Genomic DNA, 16,867 nt, shown 5'->3' with positions numbered 1-16,867 from the left:
CAACTTGAGTTTTCATTTTGCTGACATGTTACTCATGGTCTAGGCTTTTCCTCTGTCTCTGTGTTATGAAGTGTCTTGGTAGCTGCCAAATGTTATCTTCTTCCAGCACTGCTACTTTATTTCACCATGTAGTCCAGTAAATGGGAAGTCTCGTTCATTGATTTACACACACATATAGGATATAGCCTTAAAAATTACATATACTTATTTACTTCAATTTTGGCAATTTGTGAAGGTACATCTTCAGCACCCACATCTAATATATATTTTTTTAATAGTATCTTTATTTGATGTTATATAACTTTTACAAACAAGACCTTAAAAGTCACAATTTGATGATCCCTTCTCTCAATTATTTTCCTGTTGAAGCATTACAGAGCTCAGGCACACTTTTCCTGCAACCTCTTTCCTAATATTTTCTTCTAGGGTGCAGGCTGCAATTTTTCCTCTTTATTTTGTTTGTTCATAGCTTCATATTCACTCAAAATAAATTTACATCAAACTAGAATGTTTTCATGTCATATACTTACAGAATATTTATAAAAGAGACATTGAAAATTTAATAATGGGGTGAAAATAGGATTACACTTACCCAGAACTACCTGTTCATACAATCTGAAATTTTGGTTGCTGATATGTGCTTAAATATTGCGTTCACTTATATGTTATATTCTGGTAATAACAAAGGAAATCGGAGGGCAAGGCTGGAATGTAATCTTTGTGATTCTTAAGTAACTCACAAAAGACAATAGATAATATATTTGTTTATAATCAGACACATATTAATGAAATATTATTCCAGAGCTTAGTTCTGTTCAGCATATTACATCATCTTCCACCAGATGCCAATATTGCTTGAATTCTTCCTGGTTCTTTAGGAACGACCTATGGCCTACCTTTCCCCTTGTTGAAACTCAGGTTATCACAAAGTGCTGTCGTTTTTGTCCTGAAAGCATTTCCTTATTTCAGTGATGGCTGTAAAATGCATAGGGAAGAATTAGATGGGTTTTATTCAGACTGGGAAGAGGATTCAGAATTGGCTTTAGATCAACCTTTGTGTAGACACACTGTGTGAGGCATGTAAAAAAAAAAAGAAAACAAAGAAAAAACAGCAATATGGTTTTAAATTCTACTGCTATTCAAGAAAATATATAACAAGATAATACTCTCTGGGCAGGAGAAGCATAACTACTGAACTGTTATGCTAGTTCTTGTACATCTGAAATTACCGAAGAGACAAAGAAAATTTGAGTAAATATCACTAGAAGTTTAGAAGGTTGCTTTCTTTTCTGATGCTGCAGTTTTGTCATGTCAGATATCAAATTACTGTTTACTTTAAGTTGAAATGCAACATGAAAAGCAAATAGTGTGAGTAACTTAATAATTGGTAAAGAAATTAATACAGAAAACAAACAAAAGAAAGAAAACACCCAGCACAAGGTAGCAGGGCAAGTTTGCTTCCCTTCTACTGAATTTCCAGGAAGACAGAATAAAACAACTATATGTTCATTGGTCTCCAGATATTAACAAATTGCTTATGGCTCTATAAAAAGTGTAATAGGAGGTTGTACGAGACACTATTTCACTAGAATTTAGTGTTTTAGGAGGTAAAACACATGGTCAAAGGAACCGGTTCTTAATCCATATTCAGAGCCGAAAGAGGAGTTTGTGTTACTTCCTCCTCTTCAAAATCAATTTAAACCGTCAAAATAGCTTTAAATGGGAAGACTTCGACTTTAACCCTAAGAAAACCCTCTAAAGAATCAGACTGAGTCGTTGCTGTAACATTTATGTCAAAAGGAAATTTTTAATTTGCAAGGAAAAACAAAAGTTTCTCTCTTCAGAGGTCTCTCCAGCAGCAGCACACAGGATTTATCGCTTCTCCTTTAACTCAGCCCGCGTCTTTGAGGCTGGAAACTCTCCCGAACGCAAGTACCTGCTCTTGTCCTCCTTCACCGGGGAAATGGGGCGATTTGGTATCAGAAATTCCGAGGAAAATACACTTTTGTTAGTCCAAAGAAACACAAATCGAGCACACCGAAGAGCTCCCCGGCCGTGCAGCGGGGCGGGCTCTGCAACGCACCAATCACCGCGCGGCTCCTCTCTAAAAATACGAGCATCTGACCGGAGCCAACCCAATTGTGTTCGCCTGCTCCGCAGAGGACGCTGCTGCGATGTCCGAGACCGCTCCCGCTGCCGCCCCCGATGCGCCCGCGCCCGGTGCCAAGGCCGCCGCCAAGAAGCCGAAGAAGGCGACGGGCGGCTCCAAAGCCCGCAAGCCCGCCGGCCCCAGCGTCACCGAGCTGATCACCAAGGCCGTGTCCGCCTCCAAGGAGCGCAAGGGGCTCTCCCTCGCCGCGCTGAAGAAGGCGCTGGCCGCCGGCGGCTACGATGTGGAGAAGAACAACAGCCGCATCAAGCTGGGGCTCAAGAGCCTCGTCAGCAAGGGCACCTTGGTGCAGACCAAGGGCACCGGCGCCTCCGGGTCTTTCCGCCTTAACAAGAAGCCTGGAGAAGTGAAGGAAAAAGCCCCCAAGAAGCGGGCAGCCGCAGCCAAGCCGAAGAAGCCGGCGGCCAAGAAGCCTGCCAGCGCTGCTAAGAAGCCCAAGAAGGCGGCGGCGGTGAAGAAGAGCCCCAAGAAAGCCAAGAAGCTGGCGGCTACTGCGGCCAAGAAAGCCACCAAGAGCCCCAAGAAAGCCGCCAAGGCAGGCCGCCCCAAGAAGGCAGCAAAGAGCCCGGCCAAGGCTAAGGCGGTGAAGCCCAAAGCAGCTAAGCCGAAGGCAGCGAAGCCCAAAGCGGCCAAAGCGAAGAAGGCGGCGCCCAAGAAGAAATAAATTATACCAGGAGAGTCCTGCTTTACATCTTTTGTTTATCCAACGGCTCTTTTAAGAGCCACCCACACTTTTCCTAAAGGAGCTGAGGCACCAAGGTCGTGAGTAACCTGCAGTAAGGATCCAGCAATTCGTAAGTTGTCAGAGGTCCATTGTGTCTTGGTGTATCCCCTACGATTACTGAAAGAAACCCTAACGAGCACGGTGTAAAGAAACGGCTTTAGGGAAGTGAAGACTTTAAATCTCTTTTATCCGGGTAATTGGTTTGACTACCTGGAAACAATGTTTTGTAGTAATGATTTGATAGAAATCGAATTTACGGTTTTTTTAAGAATATATTTTCTAACAAAAGGCACGCTACTACTGAGCCATGTTTAATATATTGTATTATTTCTCTTAAAAGTGTCTACTGAAATGGTTTTGTCTGTTTGGGGGAGGAAAGGAGAGGGTCTCCTTAGTGACTCGAAAATAGCCTGTAAGCGCTCCCATTCCTTTTGTTCCCGATGAGAAAGAAAAAGCTTTAAGTATTGAAAAAACCCGCCCTGACCAAGGATTGGCCAGCAGAGAGCCCGGCCCGCTGCCCCTTCCCCCCCCCTTCTCTGAAGACGACTACGCCGCGTTCTCTGGTGCAGTTTCAGCCACTCCCGGAGAAGAAAAAAGCGGAAGAGGGGGGACAGGAGCTCCCCGCGCAGTACTGGGTTCCCGTGTTATCTGGCATAAGGACTGAACAAAAAATATCCTGTAGCAGGAAGAAATGGCTTTGACAGGACTTTTTAACACGACTTTGTATTAACGATGGAAAGCGTTGCTACTATCACCAAGCCAAAAATACAGTTAATAAACAGAGAAAACAAGACGAAACACGAGTTGAGTAATTAATATAAAATAGCCTAATTATAGTAAAGCTAATTGAGCTCTCTTATGATTTTGTGGGCACCTCTGAAAAGAGCCTCTGGATTGTTTTCTGCGGAAGAAACAACGTGCTGCTTTTCCTTTGTGTTTACTTGGCTTTAGCCTTGTGGCTGTCGGTCTTCTTGGGCAGCAGCACGGCCTGGATGTTGGGCAGCACCCCGCCCTGCGCGATGGTCACCTTGCCCAGCAGCTTGTTGAGCTCCTCGTCGTTGCGGATGGCCAGCTGCAGGTGGCGGGGGATGATGCGCGTCTTCTTGTTGTCGCGGGCCGCGTTGCCCGCCAGCTCCAGGATCTCGGCCGTCAGGTACTCCAGCACGGCCGCCAGGTACACCGGGGCGCCGGCGCCCACCCGCTCCGCGTAGTTGCCTTTGCGGAGCAGCCGGTGGACGCGGCCCACCGGGAACTGCAGCCCGGCCCGCGACGAGCGCGACTTGGCCTTGGCCCGCGCCTTCCCGCCCTGCTTCCCGCGGCCGGACATGATTCCTCACTCACAGCAATAACCTGTAATAACAACCGATCAGCCACCCGGCGCTCCCCAGCTATCGTCTGTCCTTCCCACCGCGCCCCTTCACTGATAGGCTGAGAAGTAGCGCTTCCCTGGGCAGCCAATAAGAAAGCGAATGGAATTTCGACCAATAAAAACCGGTTCAAGGGTCTTTATGAAGCTCAGTCGAGTTCGGACCAATGGCAGCAGGCAGCCGGGATACCTCATTTGCATACGAGAGCTATAAATACGTAGGACGTAGCTTTGCCGTACTACTCCCTCTCCGGATTGAAAGCTGTGTGTGGCGAGGTCTGTGAGAGAAGCGCTTTTGCCGCTATGCCCGAGCCGGCCAAGTCCGCCCCCGCGCCCAAGAAGGGCTCCAAGAAAGCCGTCACCAAGACGCAGAAGAAGGGCGACAAGAAACGGCGAAAGAGCCGCAAGGAGAGCTACTCGATCTACGTGTACAAGGTGCTGAAGCAGGTGCACCCGGACACGGGCATCTCGTCCAAGGCCATGGGCATCATGAACTCCTTCGTCAATGACATCTTCGAGCGCATCGCCGGCGAGGCCTCTCGCCTGGCGCACTACAACAAGCGCTCCACCATCACGTCGCGGGAGATCCAGACGGCCGTGCGGCTGCTGCTGCCCGGCGAGCTGGCCAAGCACGCCGTCTCCGAGGGCACCAAGGCTGTCACCAAGTACACCAGCTCCAAGTAGAGCGTCTCGGATCGTCTGTTTTTAACCCAAAGGCTCTTTTAAGAGCCACCCACTTTTTCATTAAAGGAGCTGTACAATCAAATATGGAAAAAAAAAAAAAAATCTCCTTTTAGTTCCTTAGTGTAAGTTCTCGATTTTCAGCTACTTAAAATCAGTTTTGAGAAAGTATTGCTGTTCCAGTTTTCCGTGTCCGAAAATAAATTGCTTTATGGGAGTAGCAAATTAGTCGGAGTAACTAAAGTTGTATTTCTCGATTACAGTGTTTGCTTTATTTTTGTTTCTATTAAAGTGTTGGGGGTTTTTATCAGTTGGAAATAAGTAATTGCAGTCTCTGTAACATCTACCACTTGGTGGTGCTCAGTCTTTGTTGTATCAGAAGTGAAAGTTATCCTCAGCACACTAAAAGGATTTATGTACTAACAAGTCACATTTTTCTTAAGCTGTTACAAATAACCCAGCGGTAAATACGGTACTGAACTCCTTTCTAAAGCTTGCCTGCCTTCAGCAGTTTTCTTTATAGTGTTACTGTGCATCTAATTTTAACTTAACTTGCATAGCTTCTCCCTGCAGCTGCTTTAGGTAGGTAATATTCTTCTTGTAGCAAAAAAAAAAAATATATATATCAGCAAAGTGTAGATGAGCTCTGATCAGCCTTGAAGTCTTTCAGTTTCAAACTGCAGACATTCTGAATCACTTCATCACATTCTTGGGTAATTAGTCACTGCTGTAGATTCAGATAAAAGCCATTATCACCTTCTCTCTCTGGATCTGACTGATCTTGAATTCCAAGCCTGTTTTCTGGGCACATTTAGTTTATACCCAGACATCATGTAAGTCAGCCTTTCTAGTACTGACTGCATGCTGTTTGATAGTACACATATGGAGACATGCACAAGGCTTCTCTTCAGTCTGCCATCAATTCATCAAATTTAATTTCAGCTTAAGGCTGATGAGGACTTCTCAGAATGGGTTTCAGATATTCAGTGCAGATATTCAGAAGCATCTTCCATATGCTGTTCTTCAATAACTTTACGTGGAGTTTACACATCTGCTCTCCAAGTTCCTTACTGCAAAATCTGATACAGAAATACAGAATATGAAAACTATGTCTATGTCTAAGACCTAAAAAGTTTAATAAACCCTGGTATATTTCAGGCTCTACGTTTTTGTGTAAAAAGAGGTGTTTTACTAGAAAGGGACTAGGAAATACAATATACTAAAAGTGCTCATATTTTGACAGTGGTGATAATTAGAAGAATTTGTCAGTGGCTGTTATTCTCTATGGTCAGTCACAAAAATCGGAAATTCAGTTTTGTTGTCATAGTTTGGACAGCTGTTCTATTGCCTCAGCCCACCTGAGAGAAGGAATCAGGAAAAGAGACCTGTGGGTCAAAATGAAAACATACTTATTATAACAATTATGAACTAATAATAAGCCCAGTACTGATGTGATACAAAGTTATACTCTGCTCCATATAATAGTCACAAGTTGTACATTCCTAGCAGCGAATGCTCAACGTCCAACCCTGCCAGGACAACAGCTCCAGCAGAATGCAACAGTCACAGCAAGCAGAGGAGGAGGCCTCAGGTGCAGGACAACTGATGAGACAGACCCTCTGTGGAAGGCAGCCATTTTAGAGGAAAAAAATAACCCTTCAAACTTCCTGGTATGTAGTAAGAGTGACGGTTATGGTATGGAATACTTCAGTTGGCCAGCTTGGGTCAGCTGGCATGGGTTTCACTCCTACCTTGCCCACTGCACCTGTGTGGTTAGAAACTCAACCTTGGTCAGTGTGGAGCCCTGCATACCAGAGCTGGCTATAGGTGAAAACAGCACATCGGATCTCTTTTGTTCTCACAGTATTGGACTCTGCTGCCTCTCAAAACTACAGTTTCTCTGAACAGAAAAAATGGTTTTATAATTATGTCCCAGCAAAATCAGAACAGCTGTCCTGAAAATATTTGTGGGGGTTTTTTTCCTATTAAAAACCTGTCTGGATGCAGTCCTGTATAATGTGCTCAAGGTGATCCTGCTTTAGTGGGGGAACTGGACTAGATGATCAGACAGAAGTCCCCTCCAACTCTGACAATTCTGTGAAAAGACCCTCATTCAAACTACAGCTACTGGGGAGCAGTGCTGTTACCTGAATTAAGGTAGGAGTGTGGTGATGCCTTTTGGCCTCCCAGCTCAGGAATTCATAAGCATTCCTTTTGCCTTTCCTGTCTTTGGGGTCCATGCTGCACACCTCATGATTATACCTTTCCCTGAAATTTCAGGGGATCTTTATTTATTTATTTATTTGTTTGTTTGTTTTCAAAAAAAGGCTCTTCCCAGAATATATCACCCAGCAACAGCAAGATGGGCCAGTGTTCAAATATATCATCCTGGTGCATCAGAAGTTATGACATAGCCACCTAGACCATGACAGGAATTATGCAGATGCCACTTCAACAGGGCTCAGCCCTGGATTCTGGTTCAAAGAAAATGAGTTTCCAATCCCCTAAGAATATAAGTAATTTATTTCTCCAGCATGCAAAGCATCTTGAGCTGGGTGACTCCAAAGAGGGACTCCTACCACAGATCAGACCTTGCAATTAAACCCCTACCACCCAGCACCTGATTTCCAAGTCCAATAATTTATTTTGCTCAATGGTGCTTTGGTTACTCTCTGGTTTTCTTGGTCACTGGCTGGCCTTCTGCAGTTACCTCGTTTGCTTGAAATTGTTTCCTTGGTCCTTACCTTCTTTTTTCTGCTTGCATCTGCTTGTTTCAGCTAGTTCTGTGTCTGCAAATTCAGTTCTATAAAAAATTCACTCTTTGTCAGCTCTTGTGGCCTCTGGTTTCAACTAAATTATCTTCTAATGTTAAGCAAGGCTCTTATTCCTAACGGTTCTCAACACAGTGAAGTGGTAGAATACATCATCTTTAAACAGGCCCCTTGTGCTGTATTTTTATCTACCCCCCATGTCTACCTTCAAAATACCAATTTTGAGACCAACTGAAATATAGCGTATACTTTTTCTGGTTATACAACATTTTTGTCAAAATGCTTATATATATATATAATCACAAGATTTTGTATATCATAGTACCAGAGCTACATTACAGTTCATTCCTGTAGTGAATAACCAGCTATAAAGAATACAAAACAATTCAAACAGTTACCAAAAAAATCTGCCATCTTTTTTTTAATAGAATAATAAAGTTAGTAGCATTCTTGGAAAAAAATATATTCTCTAGCTCAAGACACCTACAGTTAAATTTATATTTCTTTGTCATCACGTTTAAAGGAAAAAAAAAAAAAAAAAAAAAAAGCTTTTATTTCTGCAACTGTGAAATACACCAAAGAACAGCATTATCTAGTTAATTGACCGAACAGTCAATCAGGAATGAGAAATACTATACACCTGATCCAAAATCTCAACAAATTAAACACTGACTACAGGAAGTTACACTACTTCCTGGTGTGGTTTGTTTTGGTGTTTTGATTTTTTTTTGTTTATTTTATTTTAATTTTTTTCTTGTATACTTTGGTTTTTAGTTTGTTGGGGTTTTTTTGGGATTGGTTTATTGTGGTTTTTTTGTTTTGCTTACTGGAATAAATCAATATTTGTTCAGCTACTTATGCAGTCAAATTGTTTTTCCTAATGGCCAGAGAATGCAACTTGTCAACGCACAAGGCAAATTGTTGCAACATTAACTTCCCATAGAGTTCATCTTTTCAGTTTTAATAAAAACCAATCATTTCAAAATAATTAGCATTGAGAGAGAAAGTATTAATTGCAGCTGGGGGAAAAGATCTGGTCTTATATACATACCTTGATATAATACTTTTGGCTAGTAATGAAATAATACCTAGGTAACTTGTAAAGGATTGTAAAGGAAAAACTAGAGTTCTTTAGCTCCAAATACCTGGAATTGGGGTTGAGCTATATCAGAGCACAGAGCAGCTCAAGATGAGACAAATTTCACTGGAGAAGAGGGCTGGAAAAAGAGGGTAATGTAGCTGGGAAAATCCTTTGCTCCTTCCCAGCTTACATACCTGCAAGGAAGGAAGCGGGGGCAGCTCTGTCTTCCTGGACTGAAGTCAAAGACCCAGAGACCAAATAGGGTGGAAAGTTTTGAGTTTGCTTGTTTATTGGTTTTGTCTCTTTTTAGAGGTTTTGTTGTTGGGGTTTTTTAGGTTTAGGTTTGATGTTCTTTGATTCTTGAAGGAACTAAATTGTTTGATGGCCTGCCTTGGAGAGGTTGTTCCAAAATTGTTCCCTTTTAAAAATGCTACTAAAGTATTAATCACAAAGGTTCTTCCATTGAATTTTTAACACAGAAAAGTTCAGGAAGCAATTCTTGTCTTTTAAAACTAGAAAGGAGATAATTTGTGTGTGAAAATAGTATCAGGACAGCTTGCAATTTTTATTATCGGTAAAATGTACAACCTTTTTGTACTTGTAGTCCTACTTGAACTGCATGTAGTTTCTGTACTCGAAAGTGTCATAGGAAAATGGAAGAAAGAATTCCCAACATAAGAGGGCACACAGAGAATTACAGCTGAAATCTGGACTTCAGAGAGTAAAGCATCTTGCACTTCTTTTGTGCAGCATCAGATCTAGGAAGAAACGCATGCATCTATCTCTTTTATGCATCCCATTTTCCTTTTGAAGCAAGTAGCAGCCGCTGCAATGTGAAAATCACTCCACGTGATTAAGTATTTCTGCCTTGTTAGGTTGAGACACAGCGATGCTGCTGTCTTTGATCACCCTCCTTCGAGAAAAGGACAATAATTACCAAAGGGATGACACAGCCCAAATCTTTCCACACTTAGAAATCCTTCTTTACATAGGGTTGTCTCCCCCTGTGTTCCAAACACTAGCAGACACCACTGGCCGAATTACCTGTAAACCTGGGTGCCTGAGATCAATTGAGCTGGCTCAGGAAGTCCAGATAATTTATCTGAAATCTGTTCCACTCCCTACATGCAGGGGCTTTTAAAATCTGCCTTTGGAAATCACTTGTACAAATCCGATGGAAGAAATAAAATGGTCAAGCTTAAAATGTAAGATACATTTAGCTTCTGGAGTTTTCACCTTGACCAATACTTAATTGTCATGGAAAACTTTATGGGATGTGTTTGTATTGTACTTCAGACTTATAATGGCAGCTTCTAATTGTGTGTTTATTGATGGGGCAAAAATCAGACAATGAAGGTTTCTAAAACATTGATAAAGACAATCAGAGTGATTAACCCCTTTCATAACCATGAAGGCAGATAAGTCTTTTATTCTTTTTTCATTTATACACTCTTTTCCACCTGAGAACATTTGCATGAAAGACTGTATTTCTCAGCAGGAAACAGCATAAGCAGTAAAAAACAGGCAAGGTCAGAACCTTTCTGAAGAACTGGGATTTATTTACAGCTTTTCTCTAAATTGAATAACATGGACTCTTCCACTTACTCTACAGGTTTACTTCTTGACAATGAAGACGACTATAACTTTAAGTGCTGAAAAAAAAAATAAAATAACATAATGTAATTCTGGATTTGCTCTGCCTCTCCCAGAGGTCTCTCGTTTTTATTATTATTATTCTCCCCTCTCTCTCTCCTCCCTGCTGTTTCCAGGCACCTCTTGCAGCACAGATCTCTCAGCCTCCAACATACACAAGGCCTGTCTCCACTGTGACCTCCTGTTCCCGGTCCAGCCCAGCCTCTCTCCATGCTTCTCTTCTCGAGCTGATGTCAGTTATTAATTGAAATAAGCAGAAATATGGGGAAAATCCTATAAGAGAGAACAGAGACAGGTAGAATAGAAACAGAACTTACACAAGACTAAGCGAGAAAAACATGTCCCTAGTTGTCTGCAGTACACCCGTAAGAAACAGGCCTGCAAGCCAGATGAAAGGGAGGTACTCCCCACAACTTATCTTGGTTATAGTATTAAGCACTAGGTAGAAAACACTGGCTAATTGGATTTAACGTACTATTAGCATATTAATGCACTATTTGCTTACTAAAATACTCCCCTACAGCCTGGAAGGGCCCTTACTAACAAAAAGCCTCTTACCCTTTGAGCATGTGTGATGAAATCTTTAAGCACTGTCACCTTAAATGGAAGTGAAGAACTAGCTAACCAGTCATGTATACTAGTAATAAAATATAGTTAGAGATAAAGTAATGTTACATATATTTGTGCATAAAAGTAGCCCCTGTGTTTTGGGAAGCTGAGCTTTCTTTGTGGAATACCACTTGGCTGCCTTTTCTGAAAGACAGGGTTAGAAATTAAACCAAATGACTCTGTGTGTGGACTGGCTTATTGCACACCGGGTGACAGAATCCACAATCGGGATAACAGGCTCAGTTTTTCTCACACTGCATTTTCTCCTTGTTCTCAATAGGCCCCAGCTTCCTCCCACGGAAACATATCAGTCCTTATAACCTGACCATCTCTGGTAGTGATGTAGGGAGCAGGAAAATCTTCCCTTGCCACGGGAGGACTGAGAAATGCGGAGGATTTTGGCATCGCTGGAGACACGAGGGGTCCTGGTGGCGACTGTCTGTTCTGATATCCACCACCCGCTGCATTTATGCTGCGACAAGGTAACTCGGTTTCAGCCTGAGCTCTCCTCCGTTCGCGTGCACAACTTAAGCTCTTGGGATTAAGTCACGCGCTAAAGTCAATACTTAGTAGAAGTTAGAGCCCTTTGAGGGTTTTGGTTCTTCTTCTGCTTCCCTTCCTCAAGGAATACAACGTACAACGAAGAAAGAAACAATTTCTTACACAATTATTTTCACTGTCAGCTCTTCAATCTGGCTGCTGATTTGAGCATATTTCGTTTCCCCTCCCCTTCCTCAAGCATATTGGGCGCAGAGGGAGCGATGTGTGGGGGGAGCGGGACCCTCCGGGAGGGGCGCGGGGATGGGCTGGTTTTGGCCAGGCTGCCTGGAGCGCCGGCTCGTCAGAGCTGGTAAGTAGGGCCATTCACATGGGCTTGAGGAGGAGAATTTCTCTTTGTCTCTTGATTACAGGCATTTTCACCTTCCTCTCCAAGTCTGTTGTTGCAAAACCGAGTGAATGTTATAAGAAATATATATCTGGGAAAGCATCTGTGCCACTTATAGGAGACTGCAGGTAGCCGTGTTCGCCCTGTGATACATACAAATATTTTCAAAACCGATCTGCCCACCTACTCCAGTTTTGGTAAACCTCATCTGTGAAGCATCTTGGTGAAAGTGTCCGGCTGTGCAACACAGATTTGAGGCCTTGTGGCCTTTCACCGCTCAGAGCTCATGTAGCCCTGTGGTTTCTTTAAGGCTTTGTTTTCCAGATATAGAGTTTAAAACCAGATCTACCTAATGCCTAAACACATTCTGTAACACGGCAATAAAAGCAATAACTACAAAAAGAATAACTAATACCATATTTGCTGTACTATTGCATTTGTACTGTTGATACCAGAGCATTATTTTATAAGGGAGAGAAATAATTTAAAAATGCTGAATAATTAAATTCTCTGCAACCTAGAAACTGGAATTTAAGTCCTCTCACACAACATGATGCAGATGTTCCCAGGGGGTTTCACAGGGCCCCTCCCCATTTTTTTTCTACAATCCCCAGTGGTTCCAATAAACAGACAAAAGTTTCCTTCTGCAGAAGAAACAGACAGAGGAAAGCGAAAACGTCCTTTCCCTGCAGATGAATGAATTTAATACCATCTCCGTTTTGACAAAGGTAAACTCACTGAACACCAGGTCCACATCTCTTTCCTCTGTACTGGAGGGCAGAGATAGGGAAAACTGCCATCGTGCTGAAAACCACTCCTGTTGCTCTGGTGTCACCGAGCTGCTCACCAAGGCAGTGTCCACCTTCATAGAGCACAAAGAGCCCCAGGAAAGTCAAGAAGCAGGCAATCTCTGCGGCCAAGAGCCTACATAAGACCATAAGACTAAATAAGCAGCGAGGAGCCCTGCTAAAGCCGGGAGGAAATCAAAAGCAACCCATTGCTATAAAGCAGAGAAGCGAATCTAAGGTAACACTGTGACCTGCTGGAACGGCACCAGCTCCCCTGAGAACCACTCGCCTTCTCCCCGAACGAGCTGAGAGCTCCAAACTCCCGGCACCTCACAGAGAAGAGGGGGCCAATCCAGCCAGTAGTGGCAGAAAAACGGAAAGGAAAAAAATAGTGTTCGTTCTACTGTAATTCAGAGAATATCACCACCGTGGTGGCATGTCACGTCAGGCAGCTCACTGCAAACCCTGCCCGAAATACTTCCCTACAGCTCTGCAGTTAGTTCTGCCGAGGAAAGCCAGTGGGCCTCTCACGTGATGGCGTTAAAATACAGCGAAAAAGGAAACCCACACGGGGCCCGAGGCAGGGAACATGACCCTGGTTGCGAAATAATTCGTTCGGAGCAGTTGCCGGGACCACGTTTTCCTCTGGGAATTGTTTTTTTGTTGTTGTTGGTTTTTTGTTTGTTTGTTGGTTTGTGTGTGTGTGTGGTTTTTTTGTGTTTTTTTTTTTTTCCTCTAGTTTTCGTTTGACTTTGGGGATTTGTTGTGTGTGCATGTTTTTCCTTCCTGTTCCTGTCCCTCTGAGTCTGTTTTGCTTGGAGTTGCAACAGTGATCAGATACTCTTGGAAGCTCTTAAACAGAGCAGAAGAAATTAGATTGAAAAGACTTCAGTTCACACAACCCTCTAATAAACACTGCAGAAAGCACTCACAACTAAGCGAGGTTTCATTACTAGGCAGCGCATTTATTCCAATAAAATACAAAAGTGTGGTTGCCACAAACTGACACATTAGAAATGTGATCCTATCTTAAAGCACAAATCACGTTTATATAAAAAAATATACACGTCGCAATAAACAACTAATTAAAATCGCCGACAGGACAAATTTTAATTTTTAAAGTTATCTGAAGAAAGCGATAAAATTCTTTAAGAAAAAACCCAAACAAGTAGGCAGGAAAGAATACTTAAAATATGTTAAGTAAATACTTAAAGAAAAACTGCTTACGTATTTCAGCCTCTGTTCACTAAGGGGGGAAAAACAAACAAACAAACGAAAAAACCACGCAGCACTAAAAACGAAGAGCGACTCAACCCTTTAAGATCTCTGTGGGTGGCTCTGAAAAGAGCCTTTTTTTCCGTTTTGAATCCAGACCAATCTTAGACGCACTCACTTGGCTTTAGCCTTATGGCTGTCAGTCTTCTTGGGCAGCAGCACAGCCTGGATGTTGGGCAGCACCCCGCCCTGCGCGATGGTCACCTTGCCCAGCAGCTTGTTGAGCTCCTCATCGTTGCGGATGGCCAGCTGCAGGTGGCGGGGGATGATGCGCGTCTTCTTGTTGTCGCGGGCCGCGTTGCCCGCCAGCTCCAGGATCTCGGCCGTCAGGTACTCCAGCACGGCCGCCAGGTACACCGGGGCGCCAGCGCCCACCCGCTCCGCGTAGTTGCCTTTGCGGAGCAGCCGGTGGACGCGGCCCACCGGGAACTGCAGCCCGGCCCGCGACGAGCGCGACTTGGCCTTGGCCCGCGCCTTCCCGCCCTGCTTCCCGCGGCCGGACATCGCAGCGACTCAGCTCACCAACGCACAACCAGCAGCCGCGCAGAAAACGACTCGCTGCCTTCCGCTCCCGCCCACCCTCCTATATAGTCCCCGGGCGGAGCGGCGGCGGCTCCGCTGATAGGCTGGTATCGGGGCCTTGTCCCTGCAGCCAATGGGAAGGCGAATCGAGAGGTGGCCAATAGCGGCGCTTGCAGCGGCGCCGGGCGCCGAAGAGCAGCTCGCAGCCAATGGCGACGCGGCGCTGTCGAGCCGCTCCTGGGCACGGCGCCGCTATAAATAGGGATGGCTCAGCGGGCAGCTCCAGTCGCCGCTTGTTCCGTGGTGGTTGTTGTTGCGAGAGGCGTTTGTGTGTGCAGCGATGCCCGAGCCGGCCAAGTCCGCCCCCGCGCCCAAGAAGGGCTCCAAGAAAGCCGTCACCAAGACGCAGAAGAAGGGCGACAAGAAACGGCGTAAGAGCCGCAAGGAGAGCTACTCGATCTACGTGTACAAGGTGCTGAAGCAGGTGCACCCGGACACGGGCATCTCGTCCAAGGCCATGGGCATCATGAACTCCTTCGTCAACGACATCTTCGAGCGCATCGCCGGCGAGGCCTCTCGCCTGGCGCACTACAACAAGCGCTCCACCATCACGTCGCGGGAGATCCAGACGGCCGTGCGGCTGCTGCTGCCCGGCGAGCTGGCCAAGCACGCCGTCTCCGAGGGCACCAAGGCTGTCACCAAGTACACCAGCTCCAAGTAGAGCGTCTCGGATCGTCTGTTTTTAACCCAAAGGCTCTTTTAAGAGCCACCCATCTTCTCAGTAAAAGAGCTGAAATTTCTCTTGTGTTTCGCTGGTAGTATGTTACTGGTTTTTTTTAGATGCTAGTAAGAACTCCCAGTGTTCTCAAAATTAGCGTCGGAGTGTTAGGACCACAGCTCCTATTACCGGTCCGTTTCGTATCTTTTTGGAGCTTTTTTCCACTCTTGACTACTGAGTCTTCACACTGCCCGTTGTGATTGTGCTCTTGTGGGCTGTTCCAGATGGCAGCTGTTTGCAGGATACCCCTGCGCGGTTCGTTTGCTGCTGCATTCTATTGCTCAGCGAGAGTCCCTGGCACCTGAAACGAGAGAAGGGGAAGTGGTTAAGGTGCTTGCTTTCCATGGCTCGCCGGTTTCAGCCCTGGTCCATCCCTTCTCCCTCTTCCTATACTTCTGTCTTACCAGACACAGACATATGCCGGCCGAGTTTAACAGTGCCTTCGAGGGCATAAGAAAACCTTTGTTTAGAATTTTTTTAGTCCTTTTTTTCGTATGTTTTTCTTTCGTCTTCCACATCTGAAAAAAAAAAAAAATCTGCTGTTAAGTTTTATGCCTTAGAAGATTAAATTGTGTAAAATTTCTTTATTTTACGATTACAAATACAATAATTTTAATTTTTTCAGAATTTACTAACGTGTAAGGTCTAATCACGTAGCAGACCGCGATTTCTTGCCCCCTGCTCCCCCCGATGGACGTTTCCCAAGTTTCTGTCGTTCTGCCGCACCTGGTTAAGATCCCAGTTTCGGAGACATAATACTGCAATAACCGATGAAAAACTGCTTCCGAAGGTCGTTATTCAAGATACACTTGTAAGACAGGGAAGTTAAAGAACTTTTGGAAAACCTCAGTGACAAAGCTCTTCAAATGAACTAATTGGTGGCTCTTAAGAGAGCCTTTGGGTTAAAAACAGACGATCCGAGACGCTCTACTTGGAGCTGGTGTACTTGGTGACAGCCTTGGTGCCCTCGGAGACGGCGTGCTTGGCCAGCTCGCCGGGCAGCAGCAGCCGCACGGCCGTCTGGATCTCCCGCGACGTGATGGTGGAGCGCTTGTTGTAGTGCGCCAGGCGAGAGGCCTCGCCGGCGATGCGCTCGAAGATGTCGTTGACGAAGGAGTTCATGATGCCCATGGCCTTGGACGAGATGCCCGTGTCCGGGTGCACCTGCTTCAGCACCTTGTACACGTAGATCGAGTAGCTCTCCTTGCGGCTCTTACGCCGTTTCTTGTCTCCCTTCTTCTGCGTCTTGGTGACGGCTTTCTTGGAGCCCTTCTTGGGCGCGGGGCGGACTTAGCCGGCTCGGCACAGCAGCAGACGACTCCCTCTCTCAGGAATAGGCAGCACTACTGAAGCCTCTGATAACACTGACAGCTGCCGGAGCCGGTTTTATAGGGACTGCCTCCGCCCTCCGTGTGACTCACTGGGGCCAGGGAAATGGGAACAAGGAATGTGACCGCCTTAGGTGTCTGTAATCAGACAATAAGTGTTGTGCGGGAACGACTCGTATTGTCCTGGGGAGAAAAGCGATGTCAGGAATGCAGAGCCCTGTGCTAGGCTCCCCTA

At 45.0% G+C, this 16,867-nt stretch overlaps 5 protein-coding genes across 6 annotated transcripts; 3 read left to right on the top strand and 2 right to left on the bottom strand.

The window, feature by feature from the left end:
- Positions 1–380: 380 nt before the first annotated feature.
- LOC127386996 (histone H2A-IV) lies at positions 381–4,221 on the bottom strand. Of its 2 annotated transcripts, XM_051624832.1 has the most exons (2): positions 3,883–4,221; positions 381–422 (listed from the first exon to the last, which is right to left on the bottom strand). In XM_051624832.1, the coding sequence occupies exons 1-2, from the start codon at positions 4,219–4,221 to the stop codon at positions 381–383; spliced, it is 381 nt and encodes a 126-aa protein (XP_051480792.1). The 2 variants fall into 2 exon arrangements, with proteins under 2 accessions (XP_051480792.1, XP_051480783.1); XM_051624823.1 differs by lacking the exon at positions 381–422 and having other exon boundaries at positions 3,735–4,221.
- On the top strand, positions 2,092–3,692 carry LOC127386944 (histone H1.01). Its single transcript, XM_051624702.1, has one exon. The coding sequence runs from the start codon at positions 2,175–2,177 to the stop codon at positions 2,832–2,834; it is 660 nt and encodes a 219-aa protein (XP_051480662.1). The 5' UTR covers positions 2,092–2,174; the 3' UTR covers positions 2,835–3,692.
- A 44-nt stretch (positions 4,222–4,265) lies between the features above and the next one.
- LOC127387081 (histone H2B 5) lies at positions 4,266–5,266 on the top strand. The gene has a single exon (XM_051625012.1). The coding sequence runs from the start codon at positions 4,564–4,566 to the stop codon at positions 4,942–4,944; it is 381 nt and encodes a 126-aa protein (XP_051480972.1). The 5' UTR covers positions 4,266–4,563; the 3' UTR covers positions 4,945–5,266.
- Positions 5,267–13,673: 8,407 nt separating this feature from the next.
- On the bottom strand, positions 13,674–14,581 carry LOC127387015 (histone H2A-IV). Its single transcript, XM_051624870.1, has one exon. It carries the CDS (start codon positions 14,506–14,508, stop codon positions 14,119–14,121), a length of 390 nt encoding a protein of 129 aa, XP_051480830.1. The 5' UTR covers positions 14,509–14,581; the 3' UTR covers positions 13,674–14,118.
- Positions 14,582–14,735: 154 nt separating this feature from the next.
- Positions 14,736–15,327, top strand: LOC127387073 (histone H2B 5). The gene has a single exon (XM_051624983.1). It carries the CDS (start codon positions 14,867–14,869, stop codon positions 15,245–15,247), a length of 381 nt encoding a protein of 126 aa, XP_051480943.1. The 5' UTR covers positions 14,736–14,866; the 3' UTR covers positions 15,248–15,327.
- The last annotated feature ends 1,540 nt before the right edge of the window (positions 15,328–16,867 follow it).

Source organism: Apus apus, chromosome 1, assembly GCF_020740795.1.
Source record: "Apus apus isolate bApuApu2 chromosome 1, bApuApu2.pri.cur, whole genome shotgun sequence".
Lineage (NCBI taxonomy): Eukaryota > Metazoa > Chordata > Aves > Apodiformes > Apodidae > Apus > Apus apus.
The sequence above is the reverse complement of the archived record's forward strand: the minus strand, read 5'-3'. Positions and strand labels throughout refer to the sequence as shown.